The sequence below is a fragment of the Prinia subflava genome, chromosome 6 (assembly GCF_021018805.1).
Source record: "Prinia subflava isolate CZ2003 ecotype Zambia chromosome 6, Cam_Psub_1.2, whole genome shotgun sequence".
In the NCBI taxonomy this organism is placed as follows: Eukaryota; Metazoa; Chordata; class Aves; order Passeriformes; family Cisticolidae; genus Prinia; species Prinia subflava.
The window spans coordinates 29,022,891-29,046,818 of NC_086252.1; the positions used below are offsets into that span (position 1 = coordinate 29,022,891).

A 23,928-nucleotide genomic window follows, 5' to 3' on the forward strand; every position below is an offset into this window, starting at 1 on the left:
AAGTTGTATTTCTGGGTATAAGTTGGTGTCAGAAAAGCATTCTAAAGCAAGACTAATTTAAGTTCAGAAAAAATAAAATAGCTCTAGTCCAGTATTGCTTGTGGTCAGTTTTCTCTTCTTGATTAATCTATATTAAAAATACTTTTAACCAAGACACTACCCTGAAAAAAAAACCCAGAGTCTGTGTATGTGGCCCACGAGTCAAGCCTTCGTTAAAATGAAGCTGCAGAGAAGCACTTCCAGTAGCACACAGCTACACAAGGTTCCTCCCCTCTGCTCTGTCCCTCTGCTGCAAAGGAATTGTGGATGCTTCCCTTAGGCAACTTCTGGAGAGTTTTAAAAATTGAGCTAATCCTGTGAGGTAGTTTGATGGCTGACTGAGTTCCCATCAGCTAATCCTCATCAGCTGCTCTTCAAAACATTCTTTGGGGCAAAATCATGCCCCTGCTTTCAAAATTACACAGGCATATATTCAGTGAACAGGTTTAATATTTTGATGACTTCCACTTTTCAGCTGAATCTTAGAACACTGTAGAATTTGGCAATCCAAGCTGGGACAGTTTACCCTTTGACCAATGCTGGACTGTTTCCTTCTGTTATAATCATCATCTGTTTTCTGTCATCCTGGTACATAATAATTTAATGCTCACAGTATTTGATCATGTGTCACAGTTGATTTAAGGGTAAGTTTTTTTCTTTTCTTTCTTGTCTTTTTAATATTTTATTTCTATCAGCATCTCATCTTTTAATTTTATTTATAAGAAATGTTAATGCAATTTCTGACATTTAAATTTTTCTTATTCTGCAAGCACTCATCCCTCATTTTCCTCCAAATCTAGTTCCCCTTTTTCTGGAAATGATTTATAATAAGAAACTGTCTTTAGAGCGCATTTTTTGTACTGATGGCACATCTTCTATCATTAAGAGCTTTCACACGTTTTTCTTTTGCCCTTCAGTTTTGGTTTTTAGTTAGCATTCTGTTCCAAATTTGGTCTTGAGGTCCTGCAAGAAGGCAATTTTAAAAAAACAATCCCAAACTTAGAAGGGTTATGGTTACTGATGAACCATACAGAGTGCTGGACTGAGATCTTTGGGACACTCTTGAAAGCTTTGGAACAGAGGTTTTTTGATGCTCATGACAGTTTACCTCTGACTTTTCAATAGAGTAACAAAACCCCTCTCCCTTTCACTTAGTGCTCTCAAACCAATTCTTACACAGACAAGTGGCCCCACCCAGCTACTGGTCTGGAATGCCTTTTGGACATTTAATAGGACTAGACTGGCATGTTTTATAAAGTCATCTATAGTCATTTATGTTATGCTTGAAATAAAGCAAAATGTTTTCAAATAAGCAGCGACTTTGAAAAGCTGTCACAAACATTTCATCAGTGTTGGCAAGGAAGACGCCGCTCTTCGCTTACCTTCAGCAGAAATATGGATCTCAGAGAGACACAGCTGTGGCCTCTCAATTAAGTCTCCAAAGAGAGGCTGCTTATTGCAGTGATAACCTTCTTTAAACGATTAATGTCTGAGAAGGGTCACTCTGAGACAGAAAGAAAAACAACCCATGACCTGGAGAGAGCGTCTCTCATGACGGAAGGAAAAGATTCCTACCTGAAAGGTTTTCTTCCACCTGGTTATATTTTATGGTCCCACTCACACCAGATGGAAGAGTGACAGGAACAAAACAAATTGGTTGTTCAGAAAGCATCTCCCTCTGCAGCTCTGCTAAACTGGTTCCAGCAGGGACTGTGACAGGCTTTCAGGTGGCTCTAATCTGCTCGTCCAGTGATCAGTGAATGACTACAGTAATCGGCTTGGAAGGGCTACAGGCTTCCCAACATAGACACTTATGCTGGGGAGACTGCACTGGAAAAAAGAAGCATGGACAGAAAGTGCTGGGGGAGAAAGGGGAACAGATGTGAGTCCAGGCAAATGCACTGCTGGCAGGGAAAGAGAAATGAGGTCAAGAGCCAATAAGCAGGGGGAGCCCTATCTGCTGAACAGTGTTTGCTTACAAAGAGAATTAGGCCTGTATTAAAAAAGTAACAAACAAAAAACATCAGTGTGCAGAAAGCAACCATCAGCAAAAGGTGTGGCTGCACAGCATTGGAGCCCACAGAAGCACTGTGGCTGCCAGCCTGCCCTGCTGCTCTCACTGCCCACACCTCATGTGCTCCATCTTAGAAACCACCAGTGCTGCTGCTGTCTGGTGCAGGGGGGCTGGAGAAATCTCAATGAGCATGCAGTGGGGCAGGTATTTGTTTGTCATGTACTGCAGAACTGCAAGACACAGAACATTCTCCTAGGAGCCACAGCAAGCGCCCTAGCTTGATACCATACCATAGAGAAAGCTGGGGCAGGCAATCCCTACCCCTCTGACACACAGAGTCTGTTTGCAAAACAGGAGAAGCTTCCCATGAGCAGGGCTGATGTGGTTTGGCACAACAGAGCTCACACCTATTCCTGCTCTCCCTGCAGTCCATAATCACGTGTAGCACACTCAGGGATTGGTGTGAATGTTAATTAAATACCCCTTTGACACATTTTTTCTCCAGGTGGATCTGGCCTGTAACTCCTTGTCAGTGGTTGGTTAACTGACAGACAACCAGACTTATCTCAGGAATGAGGCACACCTAAGAACTGTCACCATTCCTGGGAGCTGGCCTTACCTTCCAACTGTACCAGTTATTACCTCCATCTGTCGTGCTTTTATACTCTGATTGTCACAGCCTCAGCAAAACAGTAACACCAACTCACTGCACATGTACACCCAGAGTCAATTTTCCTCACCTAGGTTTCCTAGTCATAAAAAACCTGATTAAAATATTCAACCACCCTAATAAAATTATCAATAAATTCATAATAAATAACTGCATATTTTATTCATAGCCTGATGAATAAATTCATAACTAAACCTGAGTATCTGCAATCCCCATCAGTATATAATCACCATATATTTCAAGTGACCTGAATGTACCCTGGATACCCCTGTTAAGGGCTGGTTGGTTTGTTTTTTAAGTAGGATGCCTGGTGTATTTAAAAATGGCTTGTACACTTATTTCCATATCATAGAACAATGAGAAAATTGTAATATGAAATGTGAAAATGTGAACATCAAATGCAATAGCTTGCACATGCAATAGCAGGAACCAATCAGTTATGCACATGATGTTTAAAAACCTTAAAAATAAAATGTGCATCAGCCCCAAAGCCTCCCAAATTTTGATTTTCCTGTGTGTAGAAAACAATGCATAAGGAAAAAAATAATCCTCCTTTAGTAGCAAAAGGTACTATTTCAGGATTATCTATAACTGAGTGTTTGAGTGACACTGAACCGTGTTTCTCACCTCTCAAGCTTACATGCTTTATGCCAATTGATTTAGCATTTACCCAGTGCACCCTGCTCACTGGGAGGTTCAGTTAGAAATCATTCTCGTAGTGAAGACATTTGTTAAGCTGTTTTTTTCCAGAGAGCACTGCTCAATCTCTAGTTCATCTCCACCAGTGTGTCAGCTTTGAGAAACTGCTGACAGAGGGAAGAGGCTGTCAGGGTTCAGCCTCGTCTACTTAGTCCTTTACAAGGCCAAAAGTAGCTTCACCTTGATTAACTTAGTTTCTCCCCAGAGCACCTAATGGATCTACCCCAATCTGCTCAGCCCTCAGATCACTTACTTAAGTAGAGAGATCTGAAGTGATCTGAATATGGTAATTTCTCACTTTAAATAAGCAGAAGATTGATGAATTTGAACTTTTTAAGACCACTGCATTTCTATATGAATCCCGTCCATATGAAATGTGGGAATTTTTTTTGACACATTGAAAAAAGCCTTCTACAAACAACTAAGTACCTTCACTGTTTTCCATACAAAACAAAGGAGTAATACTGAGGTTGTCCAGTGCTAGACAGAATTTATGCTGCTTAATAATAAGGAAGAAAAAGACAGCCATAAATGAATCTGAGACTGATGACTTAGAAGGAAAGTTATGCCACAATTAGCTTAGCTAATTATCCAGGGCCCAACACAAATCATGCTGAAACAATTGGAAAAAATCCCACTCTTGTATTTAACTGGACTTGGAACAGTAACCCTTTATTGGGCAAAGAACCGTTAAAATATTTCCTACAGTAATTTCCTTTCAAAACAAAAACAAAGTAATAGACTGTCAAAAAGGCAAAGAATGCACAGAAGTTGATTAGGAAACATGGTATGTGGCTCAATAACACCTGACCTACTCGCATTTTAAAGATCATCTTGTACTAAAATTCCAATGTGAACTGAACAGTTTGACACTTACTGTCCTTGCTGCTAAGTTTTCTGAGTCATCTGTGAGCTGAATTTCATTTAGAAAAATAAAATTGAGTTTTACTGTTAAGATAGACTATTCTCTCCAGGTAAAAGTTCCCCAGTGATCACAATAGATACATCCCCTCATGAGATCCTGCTGCAGTAGAATAGCAAAGCCAAAAATGGCAGCAAGAAGTGAAATGTAGACCTAGACAGAGATGTGTCCAAGAACCACAGAAACAAGTTAAGGAAAAGCTGGATTCTGACACTGCTCTGATACTGATGATATGCCAAGAACATCCATTCCTTCTTGGATAAATATGGATTACTTCTCACATACAAAAGGAAAATGTTTCTCTAACAATGAATGAACTAACTGAACACTGCAGGAAACTTGACATCCTTAAATCACCTTGGGGACAAAAAGGACCTGGATAAAGATGGGTTACAATTCAGAAACAATTTTACAGACTTTATTCCAAAAACCAGAGTTTGGTCAGGAGAGGATTTTTGAAGTTTCCTCCCTTTCTGCACATGCAACCATTTTCTGTTGTAATCTGTTTGCACAGGCCAAGCATTTAGAGAAGCCTTAGTAGCAGCATTCAGAGACTCAGAGAACTCTAATGCCAATAAGCTTTTGATAGAGGTTCTGATGGAAAAATATACACAAACACATAAGAGATTAGAAGCTAGATTTTAAATTTGGTACTATTTTTGGTAGAAAAATCCACATCAATCTGATTTTTGGGGAAAGTTACTGTAATCCTCATAGCAACAGGGACATAATGAGTCTTAGGGAAGAAGAAGACAGAATAGCTAAAACTCTAAAAATATTGAACATGTAGTTTTACAGCCTGTCATGTATGTTCTTAATTCTGCTCTTCTCTTCCCCCTCTCTACCCCATTACTCCTAGAAAATGGAATGGGATGCAGATGAGAGAAAGTAACTCTCCACGATGGTGGCAATGCAGCCTTCTAGCCCCAGGCTGTGTAAAGTGCGAGAGGAATCCTGCACAGTGCAACAGTGACTGCCTGGCCTGAAATAGCTCAGCAGAGCCCAGGGAAAGGCTCACTCACTACTGCTCCCACGTTAGCACTGCCTGTCAGCCCTAAAATAACTCAGAAATGCCCAGTAAGAGGGGACTGTCCCTTTGGTTTCTGAGTCCCAGTCAAGGATCAGAAAACCCCAGGTCAAAACCAGCTCCCTTAGGGTGCCTCACTCTTCACTGGCCCTTAGCTAATGCAAAGGAAATGCTTCAGAGAAATCATAAATGATAACTTCGAGAACAGATTCGTTTCAGGCTTATTTTAAATTGATGTTTTCTTACTTTGTGCGATTTTTCAGGAGGAGAGGGTGAAGAGGAGATGACTGTATTTTATATTTGATGATCAAGAAACCAACTCACAGCTTTATCAGAATTACTTTGTTTTTGTTTTAGCCTTGTCATACAGACAGAATAGGGGCAGGCATAGCAGTAAAGAGCTGCAGACAAACACTGGTAAACAAAGACAAATCTTAAGATCCCTGGGATCACTTCCCACCAAACTGAATGTACAAATTTAGGGCAGGTATTATTTTAGTCATAGATTAAAGTGGCAGCTGTCACTCAGCAGTCTGTTGGACAGGCAGTGACAAACTGTTTTAACTCTGGGGAAAAATCGTTTGCAGGTGAAAAATACCAAACACAGGCTTGATTGTGTAGGGTGGGGGGAGTCTGAAGGAGAGGGATTGAAGAGAGAGGCAGGAGGGGATAATCTCCAGGCCATGAAACCAAACACCTGTATAGGCTGATGCCAGGGGAGATTGAAAGAATAAAGACCATGATGGATACTACCTCACTTGAATTGATCCATGGAATTCTGTCATCTCTTGTCTTCATCTTGAACTCTGGTCTTTTAGAACATGTTGTTGAGATTCTAGTACAGAATTATGGCTTTCATGAACAAATCAATTCTGTCAAATCAGCACTCACTCAGATTTCTGAGACAATAGGTCACCTGGACTGCTTACTGCAATGTTCTTCTAGTCCTTTCACTACCAAAATCCCACTTATTTAGAGTTATACTGTCTCCAGTTAGCTGATAGATGCCTGTTCAGAACTATATCTGATAAATCCTGGTAATATAACAAGAATATTGGCAAGAACAAGAATATTTACTATCATAACTGCAGTCCCTGGCAGAGTCTCTGCTCTGCTTTCAGGAGAAAGGAGTAGCATCTGCCTCCTCCCTGTAAAATGCTCTGATGGGTGATACTGGTGATACTGCACTTTGTTTTTTTCAGCAGTCCCAGTCCTTTCTTGTGCTGGTAAACCTTTCCCAGAACAGCCTCACTACTCCATACACCAAGCCCTTGGGAATGTCAAAGCACTTATATCTTTTTCTGAAACGTGCTTCTTACTTTACACTACACAGTCTTTAAGCACTTGAGTTGCACACAGCTCCAAGGGGGAGATACCCAGCTGAAAAAAAGCTTGGGAAAAAAAAAGGAATCCACTTACAACCACCTCTGTTAAGGATCCAAAGCTATTTTAGTTAAAAAAGATTAAATGTTAGTAGTAATTACAGTAGTCTGAGATATTCACCTTTGACTGTGACCTGAGCACTGCAAGATGCCTGTCCTGTGTTGTTTTCAGCCAGACAGGTATAAATTCCATCATCCTCTGGTAGGGCATCTTGGACAGTCAGCTTTGCAATTCCATCTTCAAAAGTGGAATGGGCATATTGAATTGGCTGGTCTGCAGAGAGAAAGGAAGAGAATTGACTTAATATGTCAGCCACAGACTTCAAAAGCACTTTGGTTTTCAGTGAAATCTGGATGCCTAACACCAGCCAGACTGGAAGTGCAGAGCCAAAGGCCACTCTGTGCACAGCCACTGCTCTCTAGTGACTACAACCAGCAGCACCCCAGGCACAAAGAACAACATGGCTGTCAGACAAAGCTCACCACAGATTCACTGCCAGCTACCTTGAGTAGCAGCAGAGGGATAAAAGTTGATTTTTGATTCTCTTTGAGGTGGACAAGACAAGAAATGTGTGTTTGCTTCAGACATGGTCTCCATCTTGTAATTTGCCTGAAACCGGATAAAATGCAGATGAAGCTAGAAGTGCAAAATCTGTTGGGCATGGAGAAACACTTGAAGTCCTCCAGGGGGTACTTTGTAGTGGAAAACATTCCAAGAGAGACAGTAAAATCTGCAACGGAGCCAAGAAGCTGATTTATAGAAACACTCAATCTGCACTCCAGTACGGCCAGTGACAGGAGGGTACAGTCTTATCTGAGGTGATGTGACTATTAAAGAAATTCATTTTTAGAAACTGGTTCCTTGAATTGGTTTGACATGCTTAAATATCAGCATAGATGGCTTAAAGTTGTCTTGCTCTTGTTTCAGGAACCATCACCAACCTCAGCCTTACTTTCTGAAATGCTTCTGCAATCTGTTTTCCCAATATTAAATAGTTTCCACTACTGACTCATCTTTGGTTGCTTTCCCAGTGTATGCAATACTTAAGACAGCCTTATACCTGTGCATAAACATCATGCTGGAAATAGAAATCGTGGTCATCTAAGAGAAGAGGATGAAACAGCAGAGAAATTGTGCAGGACTGACCTGAAAGTGTCTGTTGCTTTGTGGTCAAAAAAGATGGAAATTTATTTCACTGCCAAAATAATTTTAAAGGACACAGCTCTGGGGTTTTCAAGAACCAGTTCTGCACTATGAGCAGGATAAATTAAATGATGGGACAGATTTTTCTCTCATCTCTGATTTTCAAAGGAAGCCAGCTCAGAAGGCAGTTATCTGTGCACTATCTACATGCATACAAAGTTTCATTCCAAAATACAAGCATGTGCCAAAATCAGCATCATCCAATACTTGCATATATTATAAAATGTGGTAGATGATCTTCATCCTTTGCTTATAAGCCATCTGTTAAGTTAACAAATTTTCTATTGCATGAAAATTTGGGGTGAATATTTAATCACCTACCCAGAAGAATTTTAGAATAAAATCTCTCCAACCTTTGTTGCATATTCTTATTGTTGGCTCCTCTGAGCTCATTTTCACTCAGTCACACACAGACTGTTGGAACTATTAAATTAAACCACAGCATTTCTGCGTGTGGGAACAGAACCAGATTCAAACATGTACAGGTAGAGCTAGAGCCCAAGCAGACAAAGCTTTCTGTTAGAGGACAAGGGGCACTGGACTGCCTTCCTGGTCCAGCCTAGAGTGTCTGACCTGACAGGGTCCTTGCCTGGCATTCTGACATTGAAACTCTTAGTGGTGACAAATGATGCAATGATGGAATATCAGAAACATACCCGGGATAAAAGCTGCATCATGGAAAGCAGAACAGTGCCTTTATATTTCTGTTGTAAGTAACCAGATAAATAGGGCGAGTGTTCTGCATGGAAAAGCAAAATGAGGACTCCTTTACCATGTCCTCAAATTTTGCCAGGGCTCTTATTCACTGCAGCTCATAGCAAAACTGGCTATTTTTTAGCATTTTTCAAAAAATACTGGATTTGCTTACAGAACAGCCTTTTCACTAGACCCCAGAAAAAGAACATAAGCATATCAGCCCTTAGGAATAACCTGCAGCAGGATTCTAAGTTACGTCCACAGTACTTATATTTTGATGTAATAAAAACAACTCTCCCAGTAGTGAAACGTTCCCTTCTCCAGAGGCAGAACAGTGAAATCTCCAGGACAGCTTGGCAGCAGGAACAATAACAAAAAATACCTTTCTGCTGGCATGTTATGCCTGAAGAAAGGAAACTTTCCCCTGGCCCATTTATTAAAAGCTTTCTGGACAAATCACAAAGCTATCCTAAAACCAAACACTTCTCAGAGAATTGTTATAATAAAGTCATGGTCATATTGTTCTTAAATTCAGCAGAAAGAAATTCAGTTAAACTTTGGGAGAAAGAAAACCCACACAGAAAGTAATATGAATAACAAGTTACTTTAAACAGTCATATTTATTCCTGCAGTTGAAAAAGAAGTTAGCTAGAAAGTATTTTAAAAAGATGAAGTAAATTGGAGTTACACACTGCAGTATTGTCACCGAGAGCACACACAAAAAGTTATTTATAAGGCTTTGCTGAGGCCAGAACTAAAACACAAGAATTTTACTTTCAGGGGTGTCATCAGTAAATCAGTAAAAATTCAAAAAGAAACTTAAATGAAATGCAGAGGGAGAACAAAAGGAGAAAAGAATAATCTTGAAAAAGTTGGAAAAAATCTTTAATGGCAGATCTGCAGGGAAGAGTAAGAGCTCGGATGAAATTCATAGTTCAGCCAGGTAGCTCTTATTTGTGCAGTCTCTATGAATATGGAGAAATTACTCATCCTTACAGATGGTAAGAAGTAATGACAGACAATGCAGAGTATACATCGTCTATTTTTGTCTCACTTGGCCTGAAGGAGAGGTCAACCTGTATAATGCTTGGAAAATGTTTTGAATTGGTATGTAGTCACAGCTGGTAAATGTTCTTGGTACCTAAAGTAGTACTTGGATGTGGCATTGTACAAGAAGTTGTTGCAAGGCTTTCAGTTCTCAGGTAGTGTGGATTCCTTGGAGACTGGGGAAGGCAGACTGGGCACCACGCAGCCTGTCCAGCATCAAAGGGAGCGGCTTCTGCTGCCTTCCTTTTTTTTCCCCTTTATTTATTTCTCAAAGCAGCCTTTTATTCAAGTTTATGATTCATAACTTGGTCTTCACATCCATTATTTCACCAAGATATACATTCTTTCCTCACTATTCTGCTCAAATTAATTCTGGTTTGTTATCATTGTCATGTTTGGAAGACAATTTGCATTTGATATTTTCTAGTGAACTTTACACATCCTGTTCCATGTGATTTTTATTTTTATGGAGTTCTGCAAAAGGGCTGTATTTCGAACAGTAGTGGGATTGCTCACGGTATATTACTTTTTCCTCTGTCCTAGCAGAGTTCAGTTGTGAGTATAAAAAAGCTTCATATTCCAGACATGGAGAGCAGATGCTAATACACATTTGGTTTTTTTTTTAACAGAATTGGTCTACCTGCCTCCAGTTATATTCTGTGAATATACTGTTTTCTTCATGTGGCCAGCTGATAAAAGACTCCACCATGTCATTTTGCCAAAAGCACTGCAATGTCTGCTTGCAGTAATATTTCACAACTTTCCCTTTATTTCAGCAGAGATATGAAAATGAGGGGTTTGTAGTATGTAGCTATGTGGTAGGCAGGAAGGGAATGTTTGCATTCAAGTGGGTATCACAACAGCCAATCTGATCCTTAAGTAAAATAATAACCCTAGGAGTGTACATGGAATTATCAACATTAAAGAACTGTTTATAATCCTTTCACATTTGTATCAAAATGGTATATAAACAGTTATGTCTCACAATCCTATGCAAGACAGAAAAGCACTAAATTATAGTGACACGTTTCAGCAGCCTGGAATGGAAGTCGTGTGCTTGCATCTTCAGAGTAACCAATTATGTGTAATTTTTATTATTATGAGTTTCTTGTGCTTCTGTTACGCAGACTCATCGCTGCCTTTTGATTTAAGAGCAGAGTTAATGCACTGACTCTCACTTACAGAACCCTAATGGTTTGAAATCCAGCTAATTAAAAAAACCCACCAAAACCCACCTACATTGTGATATTGAGCCAATTGCATTTAGAAGCTTGGATGCAATGTAAACATGACCACACCTGAACAGGGGCAGACAAATGAATTCAGCGGGAATAATGATCAATATAAAATAAACAACCTGAAAAAAGGCAGGGGGCACAGTGCATCACAGGAACATGTGGCTTATTTATTTCTAAGCTTTGTTTTTCAGGAGACAGCAGTGCTCTGATTGGACCATGGATAAATGGAGACCATATATCTGTGCCTGATGAGCTGTAAGCCATTTGAAAACCAACCCAAAGTCAGTCATCTGAGACAGGAAGATGCTCTGTCTGTGAAGATAACTGAGTGCAACTACATCTGTCAATGTCCAAGGGTACACTAGGAGCAAGGATACCTTGGAATGTGAACATGAAATGACTGACTCAGAGTTGCTCCTGAGCTGCAAGACAATTCTTGCACAGCTAGAGATTCTACTCCCATCTGCAGAGCAGAGACTTCAGCATAGCCTTCAGACAGAGAAACAAATTATGTCCAACAGGAGAGTGTCAGAACCTTTGCTCACATGTTTTGTGTTGTAAATAAAGCACTGGCCTTTCTATTCTAGACATGGAGTTATTGGGAAGGGGAACAGCCCAGGCTGTGGGAACATACCAATCTCAAGGTCATGGTTCATTTGCCCTGCCACCTTTTCCAGTTAGCCCGTTTACTCTGAATAGCTAAAGGAAAGCAGAGATCACGTGCAAATAACTAATTTTAAAATAGTCCTGAAGCAAACATCTTTATGGCAAAGTATCCTACTCTTTGTTTACAACCACACACACACAAAGACAGCCTGGGAGAGTCTGAAAAAAAAATCAATTGCACTTCAGGAGTAAAAGAGGTGATCAAGAGTTAAGCTGAATAAATTTTTCTAGTGTTTTACAGATATGGGTCTAAATGGAAAGAGTCCTTAGCCAAAGCATGCAGTGCCTGGATTTCTGAAATCGTTTAGAATTGAAGCAAAACACTTTGGGCTTAACTCTGATATTAAGAGGAAGTTAAGGAAGTTTGACTGTTCATCTGTCATCAGGGCAGGGTACTGTCCCTGCAGGATCATGATCCAAACCCATTATGCTCAGAGCAGAAGCTTGTGCCAGTAGCATGGGGGCAGCACAGGATTCAGCACAGGGCAGCAGCAGCAGCAGAACAGCCATGTCACAGCCCTGCCAGGGGCCGCGTGACACAGCCCAGGTAAATCACTGGGCATGGTGATGGCACCAGGAGCAGCACAGCCGTGTGACACAGCCCAGGTGTCACGCCTGGCACAGCCGTGTGTCACAGCCCAGCTGTCACACCTGGCACAGCCATGTGTCACAGCCCAGCTGTCACACCTGGCACAGCCGTGTGTCACAGCCCAGCTGTCACACCTGGCACAGCCGTGTGTCACAGCCCAGCTGTCACACCTGGCACAGCCGTGTGTCACAGCCCAGCTGTCTCACCTGGCACAGCCGTGTGTCACAGCCCAGCTGTCACACCTGGCACAGCCGTGTGTCACAGCCCAGGTGTCTCACCTGGCACAGCCGTGTGTCACAGCCCAGGTGTCACACCTGGCACAGCCGTGTGTCACAGCCCAGGTGTCTCACCTGGCACAGCCGTGTGTCACAGCCCAGGTGTCACACCTGGCACAGCCGTGTGTCACAGCCCAGCTGTCACACCTGGCACAGCCGTGTGTCACAGCCCAGGTGTCACACCTGGCACAGCCGTGTGTCACAGCCCAGCTGTCACACCTGGCACAGCCGTGTGTCACAGCCCAGCTGTCACACCTGGCACAGCCGTGTGTCACAGCCCAGCTGTCACACCTGGCACAGCCGTGTGTCACAGCCCAGCTGTCACACCTGGCACAGCCGTGTGTCACAGCCCAGCTGTCACACCTGGCACAGCCGTGTGTCACAGCCCAGCTGTCACACCTGGCACAGCCGTGTGTCACAGCCCAGCTGTCACACCTGGCACAGCCGTGTGTCACAGCCCAGGTGTCACACCTGGCACAGCCCAGGTGTCACACCTGGCACAGCCGTGTGTCACACCTGGCACAGCCGTGTGTCACAGCCCAGGTGTCACACCTGGCACAGCCATGTGTCACACCTGGCACAGCCGTGTGTCACAGCCCAGGTGTCACACCTGGCACAGCCGTGTGTCACAGCCCAGCTGTCACACCTGGCACAGCCGTGTGTCACAGCCCAGCTGTCACACCTGGCACAGCCGTGTGTCACAGCCCAGCTGTCACACCTGGCACAGCCGTGTGTCACAGCCCAGCTGTCACACCTGGCACAGCCGTGTGTCACAGCCCAGCTGTCACACCTGGCACAGCCGTGCCACCAGCGCACCCTGCTGGACACTTTGCAGAACTGCAGCAACGCAGCCCCTGCTCAGCGCGCCCTTGGCGCCCTGGGCGCTCCTGTAAAGGGTTTTTTCCTCGGGTGTCCCGTCGGGGTGTTTGGGGGTGACTTGGGGGTGTCGGTGCGTTCATGCGGGTGCTGCAGAGCAGGGCATGCCTTACCATTGAGGAGCCATGTGATGTGGGGCGCAGGGACCCCTCCCACGCAGCACTGCAGCACAAAGTCTTGCCCCTCGCTCACGGTGCACCCTTTCAAGACACTGGAAAAGCACGGAGCAACCTCTTCAGCTTTAGGTCCTTGAAAACCAAAATGAAAACAGTTCCTTCAACCGAAATTGATGAAATTAGCTTTACCCCTTAGAACCTTTTCCTAAGTATGCTTAGATGATGTGGGTGGGCTAACCACAGTGAAATGTTTTATTGGGGGATAGAAATCATTTTGAGCAGTGGACTGGTATAAAGAAGAGATCCTTCTCTGATCTCCAAGGGAGGCATTTCTGGGCCTCAAGCTCAAGTTTTAAGTAGTGATTTTCTATGCCAGAATCCAGCATTTGCAGCCCATCACTAGAGGTGTATGCAGCATATTAGCAGAGAGCTCAGCACAAAGAAGAGGATGGGTAATTCTCTTGTCTATCTTCTTCCAGTCCCTTTGCCAGGTAGAAACAGTGTGACTTAAGGATGCAGTTTACAGGTCTCTCATGAGACAGAAAGAAATTATCTTGGGTATCCTGGCTTAATTTCAGGCACAGCAAATGGAGAAAAATTGCATGAACATGAACATAGATCCACAAGAAAACTTAAAACCATTAGAACTGAGGACAGGATTTGCTAGACCCAACAAAAATTTCAGTAAGACCAGTGAGACACTGCCTGCAAGCTTAAAATAGTTTTTCTCCGGGGCATGGTCTTGAATTTATCAAATCACAATTCTCATTCCTTCCCTTTTCTTCTTATTCACTTTATGGCACAGAATTGGTTTGTACTCAAAAAACATTTCAAATTTTGGGTGTAGAAATGCTAAAGAACTTCATAAAAACTAAACACAGAACAACAACAATAAACCCACTGACAGCCTGTATTAAATACAAGCATTAATAGAAACCTGAGTAGAGAACAGGACTGTGTACAAAACTTACTGAGATGGTTTTAGCTACACAAACAACAAAACCCACAATATGCCAGAAGGGAAACTGATGCAGAAAGTGGCTTGCCAGCTATGACACCACTTTATTCTCAGAGGTAGGAATCGGAATTAACCTGCACGGAGAAGTCAAATAAAAATTATGTAGTAACCACACTCTGACAGCTTAAAAAAAGCCCAGCCACAGTTTCCAAAGTGCAGATGGGCTCCCAAGAACTTCCTTACTTCTGACAGTTAACAACCAGCTGGTGGAAGCCTGGCCTTTGGGGTTAACAGCTGTACAGCTATAGGATCCACTGTCCCTCAGGCAGGCTTTCTTTATCCACAGGCAGTGAATTCCATCTTCCTCATATGTTTGGACATCTTCTCCAGCTTTAATAGGTCGGCCTTCTTTGAACCACTCCACATCTGGTTTTGGCTTCCCTGAAACTAAACAATCAGACATTTGGATTTTTATGGATAGGTATTCATAATCAGTATTATTTAGTATACATCTAATACAAGAGGGCCTAAAACTACCTCCCAGAAGGAGCAGCATTGGTTACACCTGGGGACAGCCCAGATGAGAGAGGAGATGGACACTATGGATAGGATGGTTTGAAATTTTCACTGAGTGTTGTGGAAACAGCGTTGGATTCGGCATCTGTGTCCAAAAGGCTTTAGGAGGAGAACAACTTTCAAAGAAGCAGAAATTGCTTTCCACTTCTACACATAGAAAGGGAACCCCTTTCTGACTAAACCCAGGGGCTCCAATAATTGTCATCCCTTTACCTTTGCTCTTGAATTTAATCTCCTGGCCTTCTGATGCTTCCAGGCTCTGCGGATGGATCTCAAACTGAGGGGAAATTCCCAGGGGCTCCCTCTTCTCCATTGCAGCCTCCCAGGCTCCAGACCTGTTTTCTGCTTCTCTAGTCCTGGGACTGACGTGCCCTGGCAGAGGTGGAGTTTGTTGAGCTGACATCAAGAGCTGCACACCCCTTTTCCTGTTTTCACCCTGTCTGATGGAAGGGGGCTGGGGTTCTGGTTGCAGTTTGACAGGTTGTAGTGTGATGGTGCTTGAAGTTTTCTGCAAGACCTGAGGTCCCTTTTTGCCTTCTTTGTGTTCTGTGTTGATTTCTTGGTGCTGTCCTTGCTTACTCTCTTTGGCTTCTCTGGTGATATAAAAGGAGTCTTTCTTTGCTGGCACCCTGTCTTTGGTTTCAACCATGAGTTCTGTGCTGCTGGATTTCAGCTCTTTAGCAATCCCATTGCTGGTTGCCTGTTTGAATTCTGAATTTTCAGCAGCTTTAACAGCAAATGTGCTTGGTTTTGATGGCACGCTGAAGGAGAATGAGAAGTTTGGAGATGCATGACACTGTATAAAGACTCATTATTATTATCAGTAATGATATAAATATCTAAGCTCTTAGCAAGAAGGTGAACTGATTAGGCTTTAGATTCTTTCACACAGATCAAGAACATGGGTCAAAGAGTGAAGTGAAAAACTTCATAAAATGAAATCAGGGCTCAGACACTATCTCAGGAATTTCTGGGTATAAGTCCACTGCTCAAATTCTAACATGTGAGTCAGACATTAACCTTGCATGCACAGCTTTAGATGGGAAGCAATTACATGAGATGTGAATGACCATGATGTAACACTACTTGATGCTTTAATAAATTGAGGTCATATACAATATAGCTCAAAATGTCACATATAGTATTTCCCTATAGGGAAAGGAAAATGTAAATTGTGAGGTGATTTTACTATTTCTAATTACGGTGTCTTGTAATTCAGGTAATTTCAAAACAGGACTGATAGGAAACTTGTCTGAAGTCTAGGGGAGGAAGAAGAGGTGTTGGCACATTAAAAACTTGTCTGGATGTAACAATATCAGCTATGGATTTATTAGGAAGAGTTTCTCAGGATTGTCATGGATGTGCTGCTCAAGACTTTGGGGGCACAAGAGTAGCTGACTAAGTGGGGATTTGAATCCAAGTCTCCCTCCTTGAAGGTGACTGCCTTGATCCCTAAGCTATTACCTGTAGAACGCTGTGTCTGTGTCTCACACTGCCACAGAATTACTCCAAGGCACAAGTAGAACACATCTGAAATAAGGGCAGTAATTTCCAGCCCAGCTCTGTTTAGCTACACTTGGTGCCATTAACTTATTCTCTCAGGGAGACTTGGGATATTTACTGGGGTACTTTCTTCAGCTGGAGTTTGATGTACTGAGATTTGCAGTTACAACTGTAAGACTTTTTCATTTTACAAAACTTTTTTTTCTTTTTTTCTTTTTTCTTTCTTTTTTTGTGAATAAATGATGGAGGATGCAGAACTACTCTAGAGAGCCACATGCATGGGGAGCTCTGCCTCCAATGCTGCACAGTTTCACTTACACTAAACTTACTTTCAAATATGATCCTAAAAATCACACAGATCTGCAAAACAGAATAGCACAGCATTTTCAATTCAAGTTTGCATTTAGGACAGTGTGAGCATGCCATTTAGAAATCTCATCCAGGGCATGTGGGGACAGATTAAACATCCCAATGACTACAAAGCAGCTGGCCTTCATCAAAGTGTCTTACACAGACAGCCTTGAACTTTTCATTCCTGAATTTTCCATTCATGAAGAAAAGTAATTTTATAAAATAATTTAAAAATATTATAGTAATTTAATTTATAAAATAAAAGGCCTAAATATTAATTTTTTTTTCTTGTTACTTTACCCCTACGTTTGTATGTATTTTCAGACAACAGCAAAGACCATGGCCATACCACGTTTAGTTTATGACAGGAAAGAACAACCAGCTCAGTACTGACAAGGTGCTCTCACATTGTTATCTTCAAAAACAAAGTTTGACCCTCTGGTACAGCATACAATTTCTACTCACACAGCTTGTTTTTTTAAAAATTTTGCTTTCTTGAACCAGACCAGAACTCTGGTACTTTGTGTTGCCACCAATTACACTATTTCCTACAAGTCTACCAGAACAGCTGAATTGGGCAGTAAGAGAGAATCTTATTCCAAGCAAACACTTTCTGACTTCAAATACAGACTAGCCCCCCAAAAGTTTATCACTTTGGGAAGAAAGCACATGCAGTAAATGGCAAAATCAGTGCACTGCAATTAAAAAGTCAGAGAAAGTACTCCAGTAAAAACATACCAAGGTGGCTGAGTGTATGTGTCGGTCTTATCTGGACCTGAAATATAAAAGAAGAAATAAGTAAATTATACACAAAATACTGTGCACAATTCCAAAAATTTGAAAGATTTTAAGCAAAAAATATGCTTAGGAACCTTCACTGTTCAAATTTTCAATGCATTGAAGTCAAGATTGACTATCACCACACCAGAAATTGATATGGACAACAGGAAGCTGCTCAGCTGAAACACAAAGAGGCCTTGGTCCGTTTTGAGACATTGCTGCATCATGTTCTCTCAACCCTGCAGAACTAAAGGTTCAAGGACCCTCCAAAGCTCTGTGTTGGGAAGTATGGAAGAGATTCCAACTGGGAAGCAGCTTACCAAATCTTATGGTGATTCCACAGATTTTGTAGAGGTAAAGACAAACCATAATCAGTCCTACACCTGAGCATGCTCACGGTGAAACAGCAGCTGTCCTCTGGCTAAAACACAGAACCATCTACAGGAGTAAAACCTCCCAAAGCCTGCACCCACCTGTAAACATTCACCAACCCATTTGCTGTGTAGCAACAATTATCATGATTAATGACTAACACAAAAGCTAATGCATTGCACTTCTTCAGTTTGCAACACCACCAGGAAATCTGGGAACCAAGGTGCCTCATCAGCTGCTCTGGTAAAACTGAGCACACACTGACCCACAATCAGTCTCCTCATCTGTAATCCTCCATGAATTCTCAAAAACCTTGACAGTGTTGGTTTCTCTTGGGGGCAGCATGAGATAATAAATAGTTATGAGGAGAGAAATACTGTTCTAGGTCAAATACCCACCACATCTCTCAATTACCCCCTAATTAAGGTTTCAGGATCCAATTTTGTTTTCTCCTGGTCAAACCAAAGCTGCACCTATGTTGTTGTCAGCTGTGAGACTAGAAACTACAGTAGAAAGACACGTAATAATTAATTTGCAAAATAAAAGATTTTTCAAGGCACCAACAAGCACTTCAGAAAAAGTTTTTCAGACTATCTGCCTCAGGGGAAAGACAAAATCATGTGATGGATGATATCCTGATTTCCACTGTGTTTTGCAAGCAAAAATCCACGTCTAAATGCTTGGACTTGCCATGCCATTCAGAGTGACCAAATGAATCTATTTACACACAAACAAAATCTGAGGTGAGAGAGGGAAAATCCCCACAGTCCTCATTTCAATAAGCCTGTCAAACAGTGACAGAAATATAGAAATTAAAACTGAAAAGACTGCAGAAAAGGAAGCTTTGTAACTACTGGCTGCAGACAAGACAATACCATGCAACCCTGTCTATTAAAAGAATATTTCCTCTTCCCTCTTCATCTTCTACTCCAGGAAAAAATACAGCTATTAGAGGAAAATATCTATATATGAGATTACACGCCTTTGAAAGAACATGTAGTACTTCTGAGCCACTTATTGTCTGCTAGCATCTTGCAACCACTCTGACAACCTGGTTTAATTGATAATGAAAGAATTAGGTATTATATATTGTGGTTAGGTAAGTGGAACCATCCAATTAATCCAAGCACATTACAAAAGAGTGCCCTTTTTACTGACCTGCACTGATCCAGGAAAGAATGGATTATTCAGAGATGTGGTCAGTATCTGAAGCAAACATATACCACAACTGACTTTGTGACCCCAGTTCCACCTCATGTCTCAAGGCAGATGTGGCCATTACAAAACAGAAAGCTCACCACTTCAAGGAGAGCAATTAGGGATCGAGTTTTATGTTCAGATAAAAGGCTTATTGAAAGAAACAGGCCTTTCTGTACAACCTCTGTTGAACACGCAAACTGTAGAAGCTTCTTCTACAATGGCTTCATCAGACTGGAACATACAGGTAAAAAGTACAGCTTTAATTTGTAGAAAGGTCAGCTGAGGTTCTGAGCATCCCAAATATACATCCACTTATTATTTATGCTCTTGATACCTTACAGAGTGACAGCATTGACATGAAACTAAAAGTCTTGCAATAAAAACTCACTGCTGGGTGCGTATGTAACCCATTGGCCTCACGACTGCAGCTGAAGCCAGCAGCTGTGGATTTAATTATTTCATTGGGTCCAGTGACTGCTTACTCACTGACTGATGAACTTCCTCTTTAATGTGCTTGCTGAAGGCTCTGTGATTTTGAGGCTGATGCAAAGGGCACCCTAAGAAGCATCAAACTGCAAAATGAGCTGTATATGATAATGCATGTATGAAATAGAACATTCTACTTATGCAAAGACATTTCTTTCCTTAACAAGCAGTGAAATAGGCAGGGTTGGGAGTTGAGAAGACTAAATTTTTATCTTATTAAGATGGGTCTTTTTCTCTCTCATAATTTTGAATTTTGCTCTTTACTTTCCTAGTTCTACAAATACAGATAGAATTTTGCCTCCCATAAGGAAGGTGGTGTAAATGTGCATCTGGTGCCCGTACTCAACAAATACAAAATTAATTACTGATTATAATGACAAGTGCCAGGTTCCATTTGCTAAAAATCAAAACAATGTTCAAAACATAGAAGTCAAAGTCACAGTAAAAGTGAAAAGGTGTTTTTAAAAGAGTCTGTTACAAAGCACTTGGATTGCCTTTTCCCCCCATTGAACCAACACAAAGTTTACAGCTGCAGCATGCTCCAAGCTACCACAGCATCATTTAATGAACAGAGGGAGAGAGAGAGAAGATAATGGGAAGAAGTGAATGTTTCTTGTCAATACCGAGAACACAACCAGAGACATTTTAACAGAATGTCTGTGGCTCCCTTTTCCCTCCCCTGCAAACTCTGTGCTGTACCTTGCACGGTGAGCTCTGCAGACACTGATGCCTTCCCAGCACTGTTCACCACCGTGCACGTGTAAATTCCTGAATCAGCCAGCTGAGCATTTTGGATCTCCAAGAACTGGATGCCTGTTCTCTCATACATGTTGAAACGCTCATTTTGCTGTAACTGAGTATCACCCTGCAAACATCACAAGGCACCGTGAGACAGTAGCTATTGTCAAGAGTAGGGGAGTAAGAATTTTTCAGTAAAACATTAGGTCATAATGTCTTTCTCCTATCCTTTAGCCAAATTCCTTCCATGAATAATACTCATATGGTATAAACAAAACAAAGAGAAGGAAAACATAAATTTTGGGGAAATCATACCTTAAACCAGGTTACTTGAGGCTGAGGTCGTCCTGTTATTTTACATGAGAATTTGCCTGTTTGTCCTTCACGCACAACAACTCTGTTGGGTTTTGTAGCAAACTTGGGTGGACTTTCTCCCCAGATGCTTGGCCTCTGCTCCACAGATGGAACAGCAAGTCTTCCCCTGCAAGGGCAATGGACATTCTGGTTTTACAGAAGAGCTGGAAGCTGTTGTGGTTAGAGCACATGTCAGGAACCATTTTAGACCTGTGGTCTGCCAACAAGGGTATATCACTGGGGGCAGCCTAGACTGTAGTTGCACAATATTCTTCTTGGCTATGGAAGAAATGGAAATGCTGGTGATGACTGTTCTTGACTCCTCATGCAACTAAATAGTGTTATGCTATGCACCCTCATCTGACAGATCAGATCTTGGGGACCATTTCAGTTGTTCATAAGCAGAGCTGAGCAAACCAAAATATAGAAAACACTGTATGCATTTAGTTTTCTCCATTTTCTGTTTTTCAGTTGCCTCCCAAGAGTTTATTTGTGCGTACTGGTTTACTGTTCACAGGTTTTTATCATGTAATTTGTTTCATTCTTGAGTGCAATTGACTCAGTAATTTCTGATTTATGAATCAGTATCTTGGTTTTGCAACACTTCTGACATGTCCTGGTAAATGTTTTTGGTCTGGGGAAGATTTTTATTTGTGACCCCATTTGCTACAATGTTTTCAAAGCAAATGTGAAGACGGCACAAAACCAAAGGTCACCTGTCCCAGGTGAATTACTGTGAAGTGTAAATGCCCAGCTCTACTTACATGGCTGGCACAGCTGAGAAATGACATGTGGGATGGAACTAAAGTGGCATCAGTGACTGCAGTCCAAAACTGTAAACAGTTACACAACCATAAAACAAAACATCAAGCAGCATTACAGCATGAAAAAAAAACCAAAAAGGTGCAGCTTCAGGTGTGTTAATGTCAAAGGGAACACGCTCTTTGCTCTGAAGCCTTGGTACAACAAAGACACATTAGCAGATGGCAGATGGTGATTTCTTTTCCTTTTTCTTTTTTTTTTAACATTTAATTTCAAGAAGACAAAGCCATTTTCAAGGCCTTCTTTTCCAGATGGCCTTTTACCACATGCAAGTAAGATGTGTCAATACCTCAGCATTTCTGCCAGGTGTCAGATACTAACAGAGACTGCATCCCCCTAGTCCGAGGTGGGTGCCCTATGGGCAGCTCGAGGTTTCTGAGCAAGAGATGATACCACAATGAAAAGATTTACATGGACAAGAGGACCAGAAAAAGTATTGAGAAAAGCGTGATAGTAACATGCTAAAATGAAAATCACTTTTTCATAAAATTAAATATCTGATAGCTTCTAATGTTATCTCCCTTATACTGCCATTAAAGAAGAATATAAATGTGTACTAAAGAAATCTTTTAGTAGCCACCTTTAGGTGGTGAGTCTATATTTATATATCTATACACATAACATATTAAAAGATAATCAACTACTAGCTGGTCTGCAGCTTTAAGGCTGCTTCCTAGACATAAACAAATATAAATGTGTAATTTGATTTTCTTTTCCCTTTTCTTACCACAGAAAATTAATACTGGATAAGAGGAAAACACAGAAGCATGAAAAGTGAGGACAATCACTCTAACTCTATGCAATGCAATGGATTAGGATAGTGCTTTGTAAAGTCTGAGTGTACAACAAAAGCTGACAGCAACCTGAATTGTCCTTTCTTGTTTTGATTGTTTAACCTGTGTGTATATCTCTAGGTCACTTGGAATACAGAATTTATCATGTAAAAGCCTTCCTGATTACTCAGCTTTACTTACCATTTTCAGTTGTAATCTGTTTGTTTTAAAATTAAAAAAAAATATATATAAACAATGTCCATATCAATGATGAAATGAAAACCTCCAGTTTTAACTATCTGTATTCTAATCACTAACATAACCAGAACACTTATTTTTGCCTACATCCAGAGTGACTCAGTGCCAGAGATATTAGTCAGAGAAAATTCTGCCTAAATTCAAACTATTTATAAAGAAATTAATTCAGCTGCTGGAAGAATCCAGCCTGAGGCTTTCAAAACAGTGACATTCATGTAATTGTAAATGTTTACTGAAGTGCAGAAAGTACAAGTAAGCTTTTGTGTGCCACTTTACGTCACCCATTCAACTTGTTCTTGGTAAAGTTACTCCAAACCAGAACAACTATTTCCTCTGGACTTCAGTTTACCCACTGTGTTGTTTGGAAATATTTAAATTCTGTGTGTGAGAATGTTGATTTCAGTTGCTTTTATTTCTTACTGATGACTCTTAAAGCAGTACTTGCTCTGGCTTTAAAATGAGACTGTTGGCTCATGGAAATTGTGGGGAAGTACTCTTGAATATCAAAGAGCAGAGAAGAGGGTGCAAAATTACAGCAGAGGAGGGTGCAATATTTAGGTATCAGCAGGATGTTCTGTTTTCAGCCACATTAATTCCTCAGCCAGTATGCAGGAATAGTAGCTGTGCATCTTCCTGACTGCCTCAACCATTCTGCTTAGCCAGCAGCTCTCTCAGTAGCTACTCTGCTTCGGGTAAATGGAGACTTTTAGAAAGAGTAGTTTTGGTTGTTTTCCTACCAAAATATATTTAAGTGTCTGTTAGACAATATCCAAGCCAGTAGGCTGCTTACCCAGAGGTTTTGGCACTGGATGGCAGGCTGTATTTCATCAAGGAGTTTCCTGTAAGCACAGGACAGAAAGACAGGAATTCAAAAGTTTTGTCAAGCCCATTGGCAATTACAGATAATAAAGACTATGTAAAATATTCATTTCTCCACGTTAGAAACATAAAGGAGGAATGCAACACCTGCAGTATAAGATTATGTCATCTGTAGCTCAAAGTAAGGCTCTCCAATTTCAAGCCCAAGCTTTAGCAGAGCTGCTGTGTAATCCCCGGCCTCAGCTGTAACAATGCTGATGACTATTCATGAAAAAATACTTTTCTGAATGAAACACCGTCTAATTTCTCATTTACAGTGCACCAGTGCTTCAAACTAAGCTAGCAGGAGGTCTCCAGGCTGTGAAGGAGGCGTTATTTGGCTGCATTTTCAGTCCTGTGCCAGCCCGAGGTGCCTTCGGTGCACACTCCGTGCAGGGGATGCCGCGGGAGCCCAGCGCCACCTGCTGAATACCGAGCC

The 23,928-nt window shown here is 41.5% G+C and overlaps 1 protein-coding gene across 2 annotated transcripts in view; it reads right to left on the reverse strand.

Annotated features, from left to right (window-relative positions):
• Positions 1-23,928, reverse strand: part of MYLK (myosin light chain kinase) — a 203,265-nt gene that overhangs the window by 104,347 nt on the left and 74,990 nt on the right. For both annotated transcript variants that reach the window (XM_063400871.1, XM_063400872.1), the window contains exons 4-11: positions 23,422-23,470; positions 20,740-20,905; positions 20,386-20,551; positions 17,587-17,623; positions 15,208-15,755; positions 14,662-14,865; positions 13,458-13,592; positions 6,875-7,027 (exon numbers count right to left, since the gene is read on the reverse strand). In XM_063400871.1, coding sequence (XP_063256941.1) covers positions 6,875-7,027; positions 13,458-13,592; positions 14,662-14,865; positions 15,208-15,755; positions 17,587-17,623; positions 20,386-20,551; positions 20,740-20,905; positions 23,422-23,470 — 1,458 coding nt within the window. The remainder of the gene's footprint in view (positions 1-6,874; positions 7,028-13,457; positions 13,593-14,661; positions 14,866-15,207; positions 15,756-17,586; positions 17,624-20,385; positions 20,552-20,739; positions 20,906-23,421; positions 23,471-23,928) is intronic.